The sequence below is a fragment of the Ixodes scapularis genome, unplaced genomic scaffold (genome assembly GCF_016920785.2).
Source record: "Ixodes scapularis isolate PalLabHiFi unplaced genomic scaffold, ASM1692078v2 PGA_scaffold11__112_contigs__length_91849675, whole genome shotgun sequence".
In the NCBI taxonomy this organism is placed as follows: Eukaryota; Metazoa; Arthropoda; class Arachnida; order Ixodida; family Ixodidae; genus Ixodes; species Ixodes scapularis.
In genome coordinates this window covers 56,001,002-56,019,766 of record NW_024609837.1, presented here as the reverse complement: position 1 = coordinate 56,019,766, position 18,765 = coordinate 56,001,002, and the positions used below count along the sequence as shown (strand labels likewise).

Genomic DNA, 18,765 nt, shown 5'->3' with positions numbered 1-18,765 from the left:
TACGGTCGGTGTTTGCGTCCTATGGACTTTACAGAAATATTTTACAGAAATATTCAAAATATGACCAGGGCCATGACCCTATCAACTGACATGAAAATACCCAACAACAAAGCTCTTGTGGTTATAAAGCTTCATTTGTATTCCATTAAGTACGCATGGGTACATTGAAAGGGTAAGCTTTTTTGTTTGTCGTCACATAATGTTGAGCACCAAGATACAGACTCCCCAAATATCACTTCCTTCTCCTTGTATTCGCGGTGATATACCTTCCTTGTGAGAGGGCTTTGGGCTTTATGGTAATGCACTGTAAATTCAGTTCTCAACTGCCCGCAGCAGTGACGTCCGCCAACAGTCCTTCGTGAGCTAATGACCCGTGGAAGGAATTGGGGGGAAAGGGGGAGGGGGCGGGTTTAGGGGGGCAACTCAGGAAAACACAAATATAAAGCCAACTAATCTAAGGACTGCATGACTTTTCATGCCGTAGGATAGAGTAGCATCACTTTGCAACCTTTGTCGGTTACTAAAGATGTCTCTTTGCAGCCCGCGTCGTGCGGCAAAGCCCCAATAACGAAGACAGGCTAGCTCAATGTCAGTGAAGGTTTGTTGTTGTTTTTTCTTTAGAAGGTCATATGTTACTAAATGTTTTGCCATCACAAGTTAGTTCAAGTTACTGTAAACGGCTAAGTATAGTTTAAACAAATAAAAAAGTTGAGTTAAAAATATTATCGTGCAATTTTGTCTTTGTTAGAAGAATCAGGTGCGTTTCTGCATTAATAACAGAACTGCAGTAATGGCTAAGCAAATTTTTTATATAGTATTCGTAAAATGGATTTTAAGATTATCATTTTAATATATTTTGTGTCGTTTGATATGAAGCAGTGTCTCGATAAATAATTTGTCAGTGTGTTTATTTGACGTTCTTTGTAACTGTTTTTGCACATGAACATACAATTGGAATTTTCGATATGATCTGTACTAAAGTAAACCTTTCATAGAATAAGTATAAAAAGCTATTAGTACCTGCATGCTCCGGAGTGGACTTGACGGCTGTGCAAAGTACCATAGCCAAACCTTGGCAATGTCCATGCCTCGAGCTTCGAAATTTTATATTTCCGGACGGAAATGATCCCATATAGCTGAATGCTCCTCCAAAGAACATGGACGTAACATATATTTTTCACATAACTATAAAAATTATGACCCGGCCGGACCATCATTGCATGATCTGACTTAAGAACAACCTGCTGCAGACCTCGAACACGTGACGACGCACGCTGAATGACTGAAGTATGCCGTCTGCAACAGCTTGAATCGTTTGCATAATGATACGCGATTATCTTTTATTTATTGGGCACATGACAGATCTAAGAAAACCCATCACGTTTAAAAAACAAATCTTATTTGCGTGGGGTACGGGAATTCATCTGACGGAAATCATTACACGTATGACGACTAGACCTGCTAAAAATACTGCGAGAGAAGCATCTGTCTTGTACATGATATGAAAGCAGCGTCAGATCCTCTTTTTGATTTTGCACTTGACGTGTATTGTAATTAATTATGGAGTAATTATTTTGACTCAAACCTGCCGAAAACTTCATTTGTCAGGCTCGCAATATGGGTGTGTGTATCGTACCTGCTTGTAATCATCACACTGAGAAGAAATCCTGCTGATTCTTCAGTTTTCAGTATGACCTCAAATAGCGAAGGAGCTGAATTGGGTAAGTTTTATGTATCTGTTACGGACATTTCGTTTGGTAACACAGATGTGCACTGAAGCATCTTCTGTGCCACCATAACTCCTTGAAACATGTGCTGACTAGCACTTTGACGTTGATACATTTCATGTCGTTGTTGAGCGTCATCAGGCTTCACAGTGTTTTCAGATTTTCAAATATTCCATAGAAAGTTGACCTTGAGAAGGAAAGGTTCGTGGCTCGTCACTAACTTAATTTAACGCGGTAGCTTACTTCCTTAGAAAGAACCACTCAAAAAGTGAAGCCATCGTGTCGTCTGCTAGTAAGGCAAACCCCGCTGTGGAGCTTTATTACAGGCTTTTATCATCACTTTATGGTACTGAAACGATAGAAAAAGTTATAATGATTATGTATTGAGAAGACACAATGCTCTGAAAAACTTATTTACTATTTTTGTCACAAAGTTACTAACCTCACGTTGAGCCCCCATGCATTTGTTTTTATAACAACATCACTAGCAACGGTTCGTTTGAAGCACAGTGCATGTCGTGACGCCATCGCTTACAAAATCAAAGTGCAAAAAAAAGTACTAAGCGTCATTCGGAGACGAAAACAAAAAACACCGTACGTGGTCTGCTAATGGCCGATTCACACAACGAAACGAATTGCAATTTTCATCCGCGGACCGTGTACCACGTGACCGTGACGTCACCGATTCCTGCGATCCGCGCCTCGTCTGCGGACGCGCGGAGTGAAATGACCGATTGCCTTTTCACTTGCGGATTTTCGGCGGGTGACTGACTTGAAAAGCGTTTAGGATAACAAAGGTACAATATTTTTTTTTTCTCCGACATTGAAAACAATCTTGGCGCATCGGTGTTTTGTGAGTTCGCTGGTTACTTTTGTCACGCGATTCTTGGTTTCATGCGTGCAAGAAGCTACCGAAACTTTGCCTGGCTGACGCGACTACGGCTACGTACGGCACTCCTCCAGGCCCGTGTCAAGAAGATTCTGTCAAAACTCGCCTAGCACGGCGGCACAGTTTTTGAACGTCCAATCAGCCTCCCACCCAGCAAGGTCTTTGTTGTGACTGTGGTGTACTAAATTGTTGTGCGCGAGCGTGGAGTGCGTGGAGGAATCTCCAAACGGTCCTCCGCGTGCCCAGAACTTTTTAAGGCAATGCCTGTGCCACGGCGAGAGTTGAAAAATAATAAGTTACAAGTAACGGATTACTTGTAATCCGTTACTTTTCCAAGTAATTTTGTAATTGCTACATTACCCTTTTCGGAAGTAATTTGTATTGTAATTTCGTTACAAATTGTTAGTAACGGATTGCTTTAACTACTCGTTACTTTTTTTTTTTTAAATATGAACATAATACAGTAGCTGGGGTAATACGAGCAGAACATTCAGCAGCATAAAGAGAGAAAATTCAACAAAATACAAAACACCAGGAAGGAGAAAATAGCCGAAAATTAAACACGATTTTTTGTATGACCGGTTACTAGAAGTACTAGCAAAACGGGCAAGGCATGTACAAATATGCGAAAGACAAAGATCAAGTAAGACAACGCCGAGTATGCTCCCCCTCGCCTTCCATCATGTTTTTCTTCTTCCGGGGAGGAAAAAGCTCTTCGTGTTTATTTGGTTGCAGCTTTCACTGCCTTGTCAGCTTACAGGGGAACGGAGTGCACCTGCACTCTTTCTCTTAAACACAATATTTTATTTTTACAAGGACTACCATAATACGGGCGTATGAGAAAAGAAAAGTAGTGTTGCAGAACATTTTAGAAAAATATCGAAATTGTTTTTATTGTTTTTGAGGATAAGTGTACCCAAAAAGTAACGTGAAAGTAATTTGTAACGTAACGAGTAAAGTAATCCGTTACTTTTCAGCGAAAGTAATTTGTAAAGGTAATCCCTTACATTTGAGGCTCGGTAATTTGTCACTATAATTCATTGCATTTTTCAAGTAACGAGCACAAGTCTGGCCACGACCGGCTTTATTAGGGGCGCCCATGCAGGTCACCCCGCGTTTCTTTATGGGAGCGCACGCGCCAAGAAATATCACGTGAACGGCTTGGAGGGACCGAGTGTTCCGCTAAGCGCCGCGGCGCCGCCCTAGCTCCACACCAAAAGCGTGGCGGCCGCTATGAAAGGCAATGGGATCGTGTGGAAATTAAGTTGGTTTCAGATGATATTTGTCGCATAGGCAACCTGCAATGCTGTTTGATTTGGCGCTATCTAGCGACTGAAGCGAGAAATATTGGGTATGCCTGGGGGTGGCAACTGCATCGTTCAAACGTGAGCTATTACCCTGGTTGCGGCGCTGAGCTTAGTGTCTGATAGAAGAAATACTGGGGAGACCAGTAAGCCGTGATCTCATAACATGCCAGTACGGCGGAAGCTACAGCCCTGGCGGTCCAATGGACCTTTTCCACATACCGACGGCACCAGGCGGTAGCTGCACGAACTAAATATCGAGGAAGTGACCTACCTGCGCTACCAATCGATACCGGGAGCTACGCTACCAGTTTCTTCGCTCTCCGAGCTGCGTCGCGTGCCCAACGCGAGCTTAAAGATGGGCATCCGTGGCGTCCACCCAATCGTTGTGTTTTTCCTTCCGTCCACTTTCTTTTTTTGTGTAACCCAATTATATATATGCTGCAATTACCTGTTCTACTCGCTTATCCACAGGCTCATTTTGAATTTCCTCGATTTTTCGTTCCGACTTCCGCCGCTTGGCATCGGGCGCTCGCGCGTGCGCAGAACGCTTCTCGGAAAAGGTCCATTGGAACGTGACTTCATATCACCGGAGTGCGCTTTAACTGCGAAGGAGTATCAAGCTTTTCGCTGCATCATGCTCCAATATGTGTGCGTTGCGCTCGTATACGCAGCGCATATCGAAGACCGTCGGCACGCAATGTGGAACTTATCGTTCACCCTTTGTCAATTTGCAACCAAACAGAAACAGGGTATTACCACGGGCTCTCACTCTGCTGGCGCCGCCTGGCTGATGCCCGCTGGCTATAGTGCTGACGTGGGGGAGTCCACCAAAGCAAACAAACAGCCGCTGTCATCTGCGACCTTGTAGCGAACAACTGGGCCGGCTTGCTCGAAGCAGCGTCGATGTCTCAACTGAGACTGTATCAAGAAAGCGCTGTCAAAGGTAGCGCTCAATCACGCGCTCAATCTTAAATCATGCTTCGCGCAGTCGAGCTTTCCAACCTTGCCAGTGGTTTCTGAGGTGGGTTTCAGCTGAGGTGCTGTTTCGAGGAAGCCGAACTAGGAAAGGCAAAATCAATAGCGGTACAACAAAAAGACCAAACGCTGTATAAAAATAATGCTGAGTTATTTTTATTTGTTTCTGCCATCTCGCCTTATCACGAGCTATCACCGATCTTGAATGTTTTCCGAAATTCCCTCCTTTCAATGAGACTACAGTGGCAAACAAACAGATGATAACGGCGGTTTCTTTCCGTTGATGGGCGCCCGCCTGTCCGCTTCATGGACGAGTCCTGACGTCAGCATTATTTGGAACCTAAGCCACCAGTCAAACGTTCCTTAGAAAAAAGAAAACGCCCACTCGCGTGGAGTTCTTTAATACCTGCATGATTGTACAGAGCGCGACACTGCTAGTGCGAACAAGCGATCGCCGGTTTTTCTAGTTTTTCTCTTTGAAACCAAGGGATGTCATTGCTACGGAAAGAGCTCACTTAGTTCTATAGTGTAAGCCATAAAATTTAGTCCTCCCCAATACTATTTAAAAGTAAAATGCGAATATGCGCCGATGTCGTGTTCGCGCTAACACTGTCGCGATGTGTACACTTTCAACCTTGAGGCGAGGGTTCAGGGAAAGCGATTATCTACATCACAGCTTGTTTGCTTGCTTGTTTGTTTATTGGTTCAACCCAGGAGGGTAATGCAACTGCGAGCGGGCATTAGCCCATACCAAAGGGTCCACAGTGCCTCTATGTCAGAAAAAGAAAATAAAAAATAAATAAATAACTAAGGCCGGTACATAAATGAAGAGTGTCCGTGAGTTGTGAGAGAACACAAATCGAGTTAGATGCTCCGCAGGTGGGCCGCTCTTGGTGAATGTTCGAAGTGAGACACTGTCCATTGGTGGTGAACTGGTGACTGGTGGGGGGGGGGGGTACCTCCAATGTTCTACTGCACGGGGTGGGAAGGGGTCCTAGTGGCGAAGCGTACGGGTTAAAAGGGGCTGCAGTCTACCAGTGCGAGTAACGCCGCAGGGAGGCAAAATGAAGCGAGGAGTCCGGTAGTAGGAAAGTGGCTAGGAGCCGCGTGGGTCGCTACTTGACGTCGATGTTGCTGAACGGAGGAGGCGCAGTACTGGATAGGATGGTGTTCGGGAGCCAAGTTGGCGCCTCATGATAAGGAAGGAAGCGCGACGTTGCGCCAATCGAGGGAGGCAACAAGACGCCTGGTTGCCGAATCCCACACCGAGCAGCAAAACTCCAGGATGGGCAACACCGGTGCTGTGAAGAGCAATCTGGACACATCGGGACTGGCCCTTCTTGTAGACCGAATGACGAAGCCAAGGAGTCACCTTTCCCCGGACACGACGTTTCGGACATAATGATGGAAATCGAAATGCTGGTCGATGATGACACCTAGGAGGTGGATATGCGTTGTTCTTGGGATGTCCACTTGGTTCAGGAAAAGTGTTTGAGGGGTCGAAGGTTGGCGCGAGGCAGTGATGTGAATGGTAGCGCATTTGGTTTAAGTTTAGGGGAAGTTTGCTATCCTTAGACCAGAGAAGAATGCGATCTAGATCAGCTTGTAGCTGCTTACCGCTGACTGTTTATCGCAATAACGATGAGAAAAGTCCTTAAAATACAGCCGATTATCCTCAAAACGTCGCCGGTCGTGGAGCGGACACACACAGATACACACGCGAAAGCGTCTGCTAGCGTGTTAAGCTACAGCACCAGAAAACACGGTGGCGGTTCAGCGAACTAGAGAAAGTACTAAATAAGCAAAAGCAAATGCAGCGCGCTCGTGCTGCCTCGAGTGACCTGCATGGTCCCCCCATAAAGCCGGTCGCGGCCTGTGCCACTGCCATGACTTGAGTTAGTAAAACTATAGACGCTTTTGGTGTTTGCAAACAAGCGGCGCTTGACGCTGATTGGATACCCCCCCGCGACTTCCGGTCGAAGAATTTCCGGTTTTTTCCTGCGTGGTTTCCCAATGGTGCGTACGAGCTGGGTTGCTGATGTTTCGACCGGCGTGATAATTTTAGTGTGCAGAGTGTTTACCCTTTCGCCTACGGAAATGTCAAGTGACTATTTTAAAGGGCTCGACATCGAGGCACAGGATCGGTATCGAGAGAAGTTGTCGTTCAGAGGCCAAGAGCTGCCCGACCCGCTGGACGGTGATCTGGTACGGTTTAGCTTTTCTTCGGACTCCAGGAACTTCCCCCCATTCACGGCAGCAGATATCTTCATGTATCTCGTGGAAGGAGTGTGCTTTTATACCAAGGAACAGTTCAAAAGCCACAAGATGGGCGAAGCATACAACGCCTTTGTGAGTGGAAAAGTGAAACGGCTTGTGTCGTTCAAGGCAGGCAAGCGTGGGGAAGGCATCGTCGTCATTGCGGCAACTGTCGAGGCCAGTCAAACGCTAACGAAAGCATACCAACCGTGGTGCGTTGTCCAGGACGATGGAACTGTTACTAGTGCCCATTGCACGTGCATGGCCGGGTGAGTACTTCATTCACAAGAGTCTATTTGAGTGATTGGAAGTTTTGGCAGATCGTTTTCGGAGGCCCGCTACCGCTCCGGGCGTGCGCTTCAAACGTGATTCAAAGTGGGAGCGATATCTCCCGCTAGCAATGTCGTTCCCTGTAGACACGATCTACTAAAACTCACGATTTCCTACTCCATTGTTCGATCTCGCGCGACTCTTAAGATAGCTACAAGAGTCTGGGTTTCCGATTTCCCTCTAGAATTGCGTGAAAAAAAGAAAAACGCGGGCACTGTTTACCCACAAAAACACTGCTTGACTAAGGTATTTTATTTTGATGTATCATTGGCGAACAAGCTGCACGTATCTACATAGTGGTAATCGTTTTGAGTCGCTATGCATAATCAACGTATAAGTGCATGTAATTACAAATTGCCGCCATGTCATGAAACTTGATGCTGTGCAGTTCTTCGAAGTTGCACGAAATTTTCTTTAATCTAATGGGTGCTTTTATGGTGTTATGCTTGTCACATTCGTCAACACATGGAGCTTCATGCTTTCCTTGCATTTTCTGGGTACTTAATACATCATATTTATGCTGTTGTGGATTTCAGCCTGGGGGAATGCTGTACTCACGTTGCTGCTCTACTCTTCAGCGTTGAAGCAACTGTGAAGTATGGGCTAAACAACCCATCACCGACTGATGTGGCATGCAGGTGGATTGAGGTGTCAAGAAAAAGTGTAGTAAGCCTTTCATGATTTCAAGTCTTCACTTTTGCTCTGTCACGTCAGTCTTTTTTCAGAACTGCAAGAACTAACTGCAAAATTGCATGCAGGCAGCACCACTTAGCGACATCATATTCTTCAAGCCTAAGGTAGGACAGGCTGTGATTCAAGTTGCTCCGAGACCACGGGGACCTGTACCGACATGGACAGACGAACAAGTTCGCGGCTTCATGCACCGAATAAAGGTGAGACAATCGAAATAAATTATTTTTAGTTCATAAGTCCAGTGTCTTGTGCCTAGCCATCCGAAATATCCTGACTGGGTAAGTGTGCATGACTACACTAAAAATCCGGGTTCAACTCCCAGGTCGAGGGTTGGCCAGTGATGTTTGCATTACACATTGTCACCAACCAATGTACACTTTAATCCGGTTTTTGTTCTTATAGGCATTAGCCCCAAAAACGCCTCTGCTGTGCTCGATCACGGACAGCGAGGACACTGACTCCGCTCCTGAAGCAGCTGACCAAGAACCAGAGAGACCGGCCAAGCGCAAGGAGACGCCCTCACAGTTGCCGCTTGGTAGTATTTACCAAAACATGGACCTAAGAGCAGCCCAGGAAGTTCGGCTAACAGCTGCACATTGTACTGAGATTGAGAAAGCCACTCGCGGGCAATCAAGATCCCTCAGATGGAAGCAAGAACGGAAGGGCAGAATAACAGCGTCTGTCTTGGGTCGAGTGGCTACATGCCAGAGCGGTGCCGATGGCCTTGTGGCGGAGGTTATGGGGTATATAGAGGCACCTCGTGTTTCAAACCTCCGTTGGGGCTCCGAAAAGGAACCAGAATCTAAACGAGCATTTATTGCAAAGGAGTCCCTGAAACATAAAGACCTGCAACTAAATGAGTGTGGTTTGTTTGTTGTAGGAAGCCTGCCCTTTCTAGCTGCATCTCCCGATGCCATTGTCTCTTGCGCATGCTGCGAGAAGGCAGTCCTGGAGGTCAAGTGTGCTGCATCAATGAAAGGTGCTTCCCTCACTAAAACGTCTAAGCGTTTACCTTATCTCGATGAGAACCTGCAGCTGAGGCACGATCACGGTTATTATGCCCAAGTACAAGCACAAATGGCGGCCACGAAGCTCCGTCGAGCATACTTTGCTGTTTTTACGGGACCTCCCATAAATATTGAGGTTATAACCTTTGATGAGAATTTCTGGGCAGCTGCAAAACTTAAAGCAGAGTGCTTTTTTATTAACCACATCTTTCCAGAACTGCAGTCGATGCGAATCTTCAAGCAAATGGAATGTGCGAGGATAACATGCCATTGCCATGGCGCTAGGTCGGGCCGTGTTGTTGAATGTTCACTTTGTTGCGACATTTTCCATCTGAAGTGTGTAAACCTTAAACGCACACCAAGATCATGGGTGTGCACTGCATGCCAAACTGTCAGCCGTACCGGCGACAACTGAATGTCAGCACAACTTGTTCGGACTTTTTTTTTTCTTGGTGTTGCTGCATGTAATTAGGCTGCATAGCCTTGAATGTTAACTTTGTTGTGACAATTTCCATCTGAAGTGTGTAAACCTTAAACGCACACCAAGATCATGGGTGTGCACTGCATGCCAAACTGTCGGCCATACTGCAGCGACAACTAAATGTCAACACAACTTGTTCGGACTTTTTTCTTTTTTGTGCTGTATGCAATTAAAAATTTTAAGAATATCGTTTTGCTGTCTGGCTTTGATGTTACTAGTCAAGTATGTTTATAAGTTATTTTTACAACTCAAAAGTGCCCCGAATGTACTATACACATACAAAAAGTTCTGAACTATTCGACGAACAAGCATGTACAGTACATACCAGTGAATATTTTATAATATTATGATCATAAGGGACTTAAATTATAAAAAAGCCAAAGCCTGTCAAGGTGGCAGCTTGAGTTCAGGTTTTATCTGTCGCAAAAAAACTTTGTTTGGTCTAGTTTATGTAATTTAAAAGGTTAAAGTGCAAACTAAAGCATGTACAAAATAAGACACACGTACGACATGGACAGGCGCAGGCCTGCCCTTGTCGTACGTGTGTCTTATCTCGTCTGTGTTTCACTTTGCACTTTCATTTGTCACATGTAATTAGTAGTCAAGAAAATTATGCACCCAGCAACCAAAAGTAAGCATAATAAAAATGCTTGTATTTACCGATCAATGCAGTCTAGCACTCAAGAAATTATTATAAGGCACACTGACTTCACACTTCACCATGTGTTGCTTCCTTTGCAATGAAAACATTTAGTGATGCACAGCCAAGCCCTTGTGACTGTTGATAGGAGTTGGCAGGTTGACATGCTCAGCACACGCAGCCGCTAATTTGTCCATGGCTGCATAGCCTTCAACGCCGGCTGTTCTCGCAAGCTTTCCTGGCGGCTGTTGATGATAGGAGTTTGCAGGTTGACAAGTTCACCACACACAACTGCTGACTTGTCCATGGTTGCATAGCCTTCATTGCCAGCTGTTCTCGCGAGCTTTCCTAGCGGCTGTTGATGAGAGGAGTTTGCAGGTTGACAAGCCCGCCGCACACCGCTGCTATCTTGTCAATGGTCACGTAGCCCTCATTGCCGGCTCTTTTCACGAAACTTACCGGCAGCTCAGTCTGGAATAATCTAAAAACTTTCAGCTTTCGTATTGCTCTCTCAACATGGATGCGGACGCTGGAGAGTTTCCTTGACGCAGTGACTTCAGCTCCAGGTAGTTAGGTGCGCTTCTTTGTTAGTGAGGGCATCAAAGGGTTGCGCCTCGAGCTGCAAACATGTCTTCACAGCGGAACCCTCTGTCGACAAGATAGACATCTCCCTCTTCAATTATGTCAAGTAGCCCACTGTGTAAGGTTAGCTCCTTGTCGGAAACCCTGCCCCCCAGGCTTTCGAAACAAACGTGATTGCTCCTGACGGGGATACCACAACAAGCAGCTTGATGGTATTGTGGTGTTTGTAGCTGTAAAAAGTTTGGCTTCTGGCCTTCATTACAGTTGGTCTCTGGATAAATACTTCCGTGCAGTCAATTATTCCCCTGACATGGTCAAATAATGGGTCTCGAAATGCTCGAGGACGATGGGTTTGAATCGACCGTCGAGATGGCCAGATTATGAACTTCTTGAGATTCTCTGCCAAAACGTCGAGCCACGAGTGAAAAATTACACTTACAGTGGATGCTGAGATGCCAAATCGACATGCGAGGTCTTGTGTTAGAAGACCTAGTCGCAGTCGCATGAGCACTAGGATCAGTTGCTGCTCTGGATCTAGGCATGTCCTGTGTGGTGGATTCCAGATGGACAGCACAAACTGCAGCGAGGCATTAAACATGGCTGTAGACACTAGCCCCGTGTAAAATTTCACAGTCTTGTCAGACTGCATGACTGTGCTTTTGGTAACTTCCGGAAGGTTGGGTGGCTTCTTTTCCTCCTCAAGCTCAGCAATCTTCTTTTTAGCGACTGCCAAGTCCTGTTCCATACAAATGATGCGCTCTTTTAATGATTTGTTCTCCAAAATCTGGTTTGAGATGTCCTGTAGAGTAAGCGTTGTTTCTGTCATTGCGTCACAGGCCTTTTCAACATTGTCCTCGTGGCCAACACTCTCAATGGTGACTGTTGGAGGGCCAGGTGTAGTGTTTGAGGGGCTATACTGCATTAGGATATATGCACAGGAAGGCTTACGGTACGACGACGATGGCGTGGAGGGCAGCGGCGGCCCGCGGCCAAGCGGACACGCCGAAGGAAAAAGGACACGTCCAGCCCCGACGAACGCTGCTACACTTGTTCTTTTTTCCAGAAAATTGTACCCTCCCTGACGGAAGCGTACAATTTTCTGGACAACACTGCGCTCACGCTGGCTTACAACACCAGGGTCCACTGCAGGGGGGCCACTTGGCGCATGCTTTTTCTTAGCACGCTGGTACCGTGCGATCTTCTGCTCGAGGTTCCCTCGAACACGATAAGGGAACAGTGTAGGGACATAGTCAGGATGACTTGCATCAGAAGATGGCCTGCCTGAAAGATATAAATGTACAGACATTACAAAATACACGCAAGCGTGCAGGTGAAACAGTAACAGTTGTATATTAACTCTGCAGAAGAGTTGTACAGTAAACAAATTGTGGGGAGGGGAAACCGCTGAGAACATGTTGATAGAATTTCCTTCATTGAACAAGGGCAAAGGAGTAATTTATGACACAAATTCATGTTCCTTAAAAAAAAAAGTTACGGTAGAAAGTGACACACCCTTGCGTTTTATGCCATTTTTTTACTGTTTTTTGTGCCACGGACACACGCACGTGAGGAAATTTTTACGTGTGGTAATTTAAAATGTGGTGGCCTAGCTGCTTTCCTACGTATGCTTTAGTTTTCCCAAACAGGAGCAGTGCAATGTTGCACACGAAGCCACATAACACAACCTGAAACTAGGCTCCGATCGAGGTTCTTTTGGACAGCAGCTGCATCAGGGGGAAGTGCGTCGCCCAGCTTGTCAGCGCTTTCGGTCTAAGCGCTTATCCTCTAGCGAACGCACAGGCGAAATCCGAGATGCACTCGTTCCTAGCTTTAGCTACTGTCGAAAACCACCTGGAAACGGAGTCGGATACACGAACGGATGATTTTTCAGCGCACCATAAGTGCCCGATGGCTCCTGACGCGGCCTCGAACATCTAAAGACGACGAATACGTCCCCATAATCTGGCATAGTACGCGATAGTAACTTTTTGAGCCATCAAGCAGCAATCTTAGCCTTCGAAATTAGTCAGGGTCCATTAAACGCGGCTAAGCCGGCTGACTCACGATTGCACTCCCGAGCATCTCGGGCGATGTTACGGGACGCTTGTTTGCGTGCGAAATGTTCCGCAACGCTAACGTTCAAGACACCGAACCCATGGCAGGGGATGATAAAATCTAAATTAAATACTTGCCTTGAACGAAGTGGGCAGAACAAATCTGTGAGCTCTTAGTAGGCACCCAATTGTCCCGTCGTACCGCTGCGATCCAGGCTTTCCTTCTCTCGGTTTCTGTGGGGAACCTAAATGTTCGCACTTGCGAAAGAAGGTTCGTTCCAGATCTCAGACTGCACCCTGGTACAACGCAGCAAGGCCCACGTCGTGCACGGTTCAAGGGAGATGACTTACACGCCGAAAAGACCGTTTTATCGTGGGTAGCGCCATTTTGAGAGCGAGAGAGAAAAGGGGAAAGGGCTACCGGCGCTTTCCTCCTTTCTGATTGTGTGGAAAGAGTAAAAGTCCCGGATGAGAGGCTTGGCCGGTGTTGGTTGTCTGCTGTGCCCCAACTTCTTTCGCGCTTTCTTTTCTGTTTTAAACTCGCAAACTTAATTAGAGCCACGGCCTTCGATGGCAACAGTCCCCCGGTAATCGGGACACCATTGCTCGGTCATAGGGTGCACGAATAACGACAGTAAGCGTCGAATACCGCCCAAGGACCTCGTAGCTTGCATGGAATTCGGCAAGGCACGTGCGGCTGCAATGTTTTGAAGCTCCACCGCTTTCCGCGTGACTGGAAATGATGAACCATTCATAAATTTTTGCTTGCAATAGGCCCATTTCAACGCAGCCGTTTTTAGTAATGAACAAGCGATACACGAAACGGGAACCTCAATTAACTTTTGTAAACACCCGGAGCTGCTACATTTCGTTTTGCTGCGCTGCTTTTATCTTGCGTGTCCGTGTTTTCATATTTGATTGTGGATGAACGACGAAGACGTTCTAGATGTGCTTATATCGAACCGCAGAAAGCGTCAAAGCAGCCACGAATTATTTTACTATTTGATGCAATACTTTGAGTACTAACCTCCAATTTCTATCACTGACACGTTCGCTGCCGCTGTTCCCCCCGTTGCCGCACTGGCGGATGCCATGACTCGAACAAAGAAACGTAGACACTGGGCTCGAAGACGCAGATCGCAACACACGAGTCGTACCCTGGAAGGACTATCCAGCGCTTCAAAGCGCTCAATCAACGGAAACAACCCAAACAACCCACCAGCGGCACTCCAAGGAGCGCTTTTGTCGGCTCTCTGGTATCGCACAGGGGATCGCTACTCAGGAAAACCGATAGAACTACCTTTTCAACAATTTCTAGCCTCACCCGGCGGCGGAAATAAGCCTTCAACTAAATGTTGTAAATGATGAAATCGAGTCAGTCAGCACTGCAAATTATCAATATTAAGATAAATTCAGTTACAAAGTTTTACAAGCTGAAACACGAGAAAACTGGCACGCACCTTGCGAGCGTACCCCATGTTCATCGGCGGTACAGCGTTCGGTGCGCGCTCCATTCACAAGCTGTTCCGAGCACAGTCGAGAAGATGGTGTTGAGGAAATGTCTTCGGTTTACGAAAGCAATCCACTGCCGCCAAGACCGGGGTCATGTGGAAAGCGATGGAGCTTAAAGACATTGCAGCCGCTCTCGCCTTGCCGGATTCATTGCAGGCTATATACATAGGTCCTCGGAGAGTATTCGACGCTTTCTATCGTTATTCGTGCACCCTATGACCGAGCAATGGTGTCCCGATGACCGGGGAACTGTTGCCACCGAAGCCCGTTACTCTAATTAAGTTTGCGAGTTCAAAACAGAAAAGAAAGCGCGAACGAAGTTAGGGCACAGCAGACACCCAACAGCGGCGAAGCCTCTCATCCGGGACTTTCACTCTTTCTACACAATCAGAAAGGGGGAAAGCGCCGGTAGCCCTTTCCCCTTTTCTCTCTCGCCCTCTTTCGGTAAAACGGTCTATAGTGGCGCTCCGCGCTAAGCCTATCGCGGTGTTCTCTCTCGCTTTGTACGTAACAGTTGCGCACCATTCTTTATCGCTGTAGAAAACGTCGATTTCCCCTTTAGGCAACGGTGCCACAGTGCGATATGTTGGAGTTTCGCGGCACTTTGGGGTGGCGAACTGGTTTGGTCTGTCCTCGCTGTCTGATCGTTGTCTCCTTCGCGTGGACACGCTTGGGAGACGGGTGAACCGCGGATGTGTTGCAACGTGATCATTGCGTGCACGAATCAGTCCGTCATGTGAATCGGCCATTACAGACCTGGAAAAAAAATCTTCATCGTCTGCTACGAACCAAGCGCCCCGGTAAAGTGAGATCGGACGCGGGCTGAATTTGTGCTCGTTTGCTATTTCACGCTGGAAGCCATTGACAACCCACGATTCTTTTGCAAACTGCAATTTTTTATGCTGCTGTACACGAGCCGACATCGACCAGTGGATGAAGGCGTACTAGGGACAAGCGCGTCAGAGGCAGCGAGACGCTTTTTTCCTATTCGCGCACGAGCAAAAAGTACTAGTAGTAGGCGCTTTGGGGGGGGGGGGGGGGGGGGGGGGGTTGGTAAACCGACTGTGGATGGGCAAAATATTTCTTATTTTTTGGTTACGTGCCCAAAGTATGAAGCTGCCACGCCACGTCCAATCATCTACTGAGAACATTGTCACTCTGATCTTGAACAAAATCGGACTCCAAGGCCGACTTGCTAGAAACAGCGTGTCAGCTGAGACTTGAGACGCGTGTTCCAAAATTTCCTCGATCCCTTTCTAGGGTAAATGTCCTGTACCTTGGCGATCGAAAGCCTACCCGCGTTCAGCGGTGCTCTATCTGTCTTGTCCCGTGACGTGACCGGCGCGCGGAGTTACTCGTATCTATTCGAGTAAGATTTGGAACACAGCGTGCGGGAAAGAAATTGGGTTGTGTGTATGTTTATACAGCCTAGAACTTGGTCTGCCTCACAGGGGCGACGAGTCTCCTAGCTGTAGATGAGCAATTTAGCCAGTGCAGTACAACCGCTAGCCTGGGGTCTTTAACGTGCACCACGCAGTAGTGGTACACGACCGCACGCCGGTACGATGCTCATCCAGATCGAAACGGGCAGGGGTGGGGATTGAACCCAGGATCCCTGGGTTCTGCAGCGCGAGCTTTCGCTCCACGTGTTACGAGCTGGTGTGCGCTAGCCCACTCGGCCACCGATCCCCCCGGGAAAGAAAGCCCTGCCAAGGCCAGCGCATGAGCTCAGCAGGACTCAGACTGCGCCTCAAGACGCTCGCGCTTCCCAGTCTTTGCAGTGCTTGCATTCACCCAGTCCCGGGGGGATCGGTGGCCGAGTGGGCTAAAGCGCACACCCAGCTCGACGCGCGCAGCGAAAGCTCGCGCCGCAGAACCCAGGGATCCTGGGCTCGAGCGCCAACCCTGCCCGTTTCGATCTGGATGAGCATCGTACCGGCGTGCGGTCGTGTATCACTACTGCGTGGTGCACGTTAAAGACCCCAGGGTCGCTAAACTCGTCAAGCACAACTTTTTGTCCGAAAGTTGCGGAACGCGCTAATTGGACTCTCGCGACGCTGACGTCGCGCCGAGCGAGGTGTCAATCATTCAAAGCAAAGTTCATCGAGGCGCGCGTGCGGCGCGTGAGGGGCGCGAAGAGCCCGCTGATTGAACGGCTTCGCCGATGACGTAGCGCCCATTTGTCCCGACATCCCTACGCCAAGCTAAAATTAATGCCTTGCAGATTGTCCCTGGGCGACCTGCTGACGCTCAAAATCCCTCCGAAGTTTGTGTAAAAAAGAAACCTCGTTTGTCGAAGTTGTCGCTGACGTCAAAGTGACGTTTCCGAACTTTGCGAGAGCCGTGGTTTCAGCTCGAGATCTTCGCTTCGAATCGAGGCGAAGTTAAACTTTGTCAACATGGCGGTGCCGTACGCAGCGGCCGAGCTTATCTTCCGCCACCGTCGGCGTCGCTACTGAGACCACCGGGGACGCCTTTCAACTCCCCGACGACGACTTTCGGCGACAGTACCGGCTATCGAAAGCCGTTGTGCGTTGACTCTGCGACGAGCTTCGTTCGCCGCCTCGGACCGTGGAACAACAAGCTCTCTGCGCGCTCCGGTTCTTCGGAGCCGGTAGCTTTCAAGGCATGGTGGCGACTGACAAGCACCTGTCAGTCTCCCACATGACAGTGAACCGGGCTGTCAGAACTTTTGCGGCTGCCATCGTTTTTTGTTTTTTTTTTCTGTAATATTTGAAGAGGTACTAATAAGCTGGTATAAAATTCAGAATGTTGGAAAACAAACAAGAACCGGGGTAATTATTGGGTAGGGTCGAGTCTCCCGGCAGCCGGCAGAATTATTTCCCCGAAATTCTACTGGCAGTCGTCACTCATTGGCGGTCAAATCAGTTCATCGAACGACGTGCCATCGACAGATCGTTTCATCGGCACGCGATGTAATCACATGAAAGAGATTGTCTTCCGTTAGAGGTATATACATATTAAGCATTTTCCCACCTTTAAACATGTAAGTGGGGTGTCCCATAACTAACACCTTAATAAGTGTAGCGATGGACCTTATAAAAGAAATGTAAACTTCACACCTTTAAAAATGTGTGATTTTTTAAACACGTTTCTTAAAACGTATGATAATGCCTACACCTTTTTATAAAGATGTAAAACTACAATACCCCTTCTCGTCAGGCACGTAGCCAAGGGGAGGGGAGGGGGGGGGAGGGCATAAGGCCTGGCCTTCCCGCCCCCCCCCCCCCCCCCCGAAATTTTCCATTTTGCTGGGGCCTACTCTCCTCCCTCCCCCTCATAGAGCACTTTGTCATCGGCGCCCCCCCCCCCCCCCCTCCCCCTTAAACAAAAATCTGGCTACGTGCCTGCTTCTCCTCAAGGTGTAATTACCACAGTACATTTCTTTTTTGGGGTGTACACAGTGGCACGGGACCCATTAATATGACTGAACAAATAAATTACACAAACGAGTCGCCGAAACAGCACGTTGCTTCTTGGCGAGTGTCGAGGCAATATCGTCCGAAAACCGGCTTCAAAATTGGCCGGATGTGCGGTTTTGCGCCTCGTCCCTACATCCGGCAGGTATGGGAGTACCGATGCAAATAAACGATTTATGTCTAATAGCACTGGCACCACTGATTTCTTAGGAGGCTAGAACGTGGATAGAGGCCTGTATTGCTGGGGTCGAGCGGCACCACCGGCAGTCATCGCTTGACACGATCTTATGCATGCTATAGGAGAAACGGGAAAACTCAATTTTATTACGTTAGTAGGTTGTTCTCTACCATGAAACTTCTATCGTGTTTCCGCAAATAACAGTTAATATTGTAGGCAAGAATATTAAACGCGTTAGAATACTAATCTTGTTTAACTAAATGTTGTGTGGTTGAGGGTCCAGGGCTACTTTGTTGGGCGTTAACTGTTATGTGTTTAATGAGACAAGGGCTACCGAGAGCTATTATGGAGTCATCCGTGATTTCGGAGTCATCAAAGCTCAGCAAACGATAAGTTAGAATGCCTTTACTGGGGATTTTCGCATCGTTTTGACCGCTTGTACATAGTGCTTCATGGTGAAAGCTTTTTCTTTGAACTCCTGTGAGGGCTTCCGTGACAAACTGAAACTCGGAGCGTGCCGTTCAGTCGCTCGACGTGCCATTTATTTAGCAACCGAAGTAAGCGACGTCGGTAAAGTCAATCGTGCTCCGGCCAATTTGTTTTTAATGGATGTTCAAACGCTTGACGAATGTCTATTTGATCTCCAAGAACCCGACATAGACATCGCAGCACGTCATAAAATGCTCGCCCTCGA

The 18,765-nt window shown here is 47.5% G+C and overlaps 2 protein-coding genes across 2 annotated transcripts; one reads left to right on the top strand and one right to left on the bottom strand.

Annotated features, from left to right (window-relative positions):
• Positions 1-6,995: 6,995 nt before the first annotated feature.
• LOC120839143 lies at positions 6,996-9,599 on the top strand. The gene is made up of 4 exons (XM_042288921.1): positions 6,996-7,423; positions 8,021-8,150; positions 8,243-8,377; positions 8,580-9,599. Exons 1-4 carry the CDS (start codon positions 6,996-6,998, stop codon positions 9,597-9,599), a joined length of 1,713 nt encoding a protein of 570 aa, XP_042144855.1.
• A 1,412-nt stretch (positions 9,600-11,011) lies between these two features.
• LOC120839145 lies at positions 11,012-11,676 on the bottom strand. Its single transcript, XM_040209382.2, has one exon. It carries the CDS (start codon positions 11,630-11,632, stop codon positions 11,012-11,014), a length of 621 nt encoding a protein of 206 aa, XP_040065316.2. The 5' UTR covers positions 11,633-11,676.
• Between the last annotated feature and the right edge of the window lie 7,089 nt (positions 11,677-18,765).

What these genes read in the sequence shown, in the direction of transcription:
- LOC120839143 (XM_042288921.1), top strand. Translation starts at nt 6,996, where the DNA reads ATGTCAAGTGACTATTTTAAAGGGCTCGACATCGAGGCACAGGATCGG. An exon ending in CATTGCACGTGCATGGCCGG is followed by an intron (nt 7,424 to 8,020) that starts GTGAGTACTTCA and finishes TGTGGATTTCAG; the next exon opens with CCTGGGGGAATGCTGTACTC. An exon ending in AGGTGTCAAGAAAAAGTGTA is followed by an intron (nt 8,151 to 8,242) that starts GTAAGCCTTTCA and finishes AATTGCATGCAG; the next exon opens with GCAGCACCACTTAGCGACAT.
- LOC120839145 (XM_040209382.2), bottom strand. Translation starts at nt 11,632, where the DNA reads ATGGAACAGGACTTGGCAGTCGCTAAAAAGAAGATTGCTGAGCTTGAG.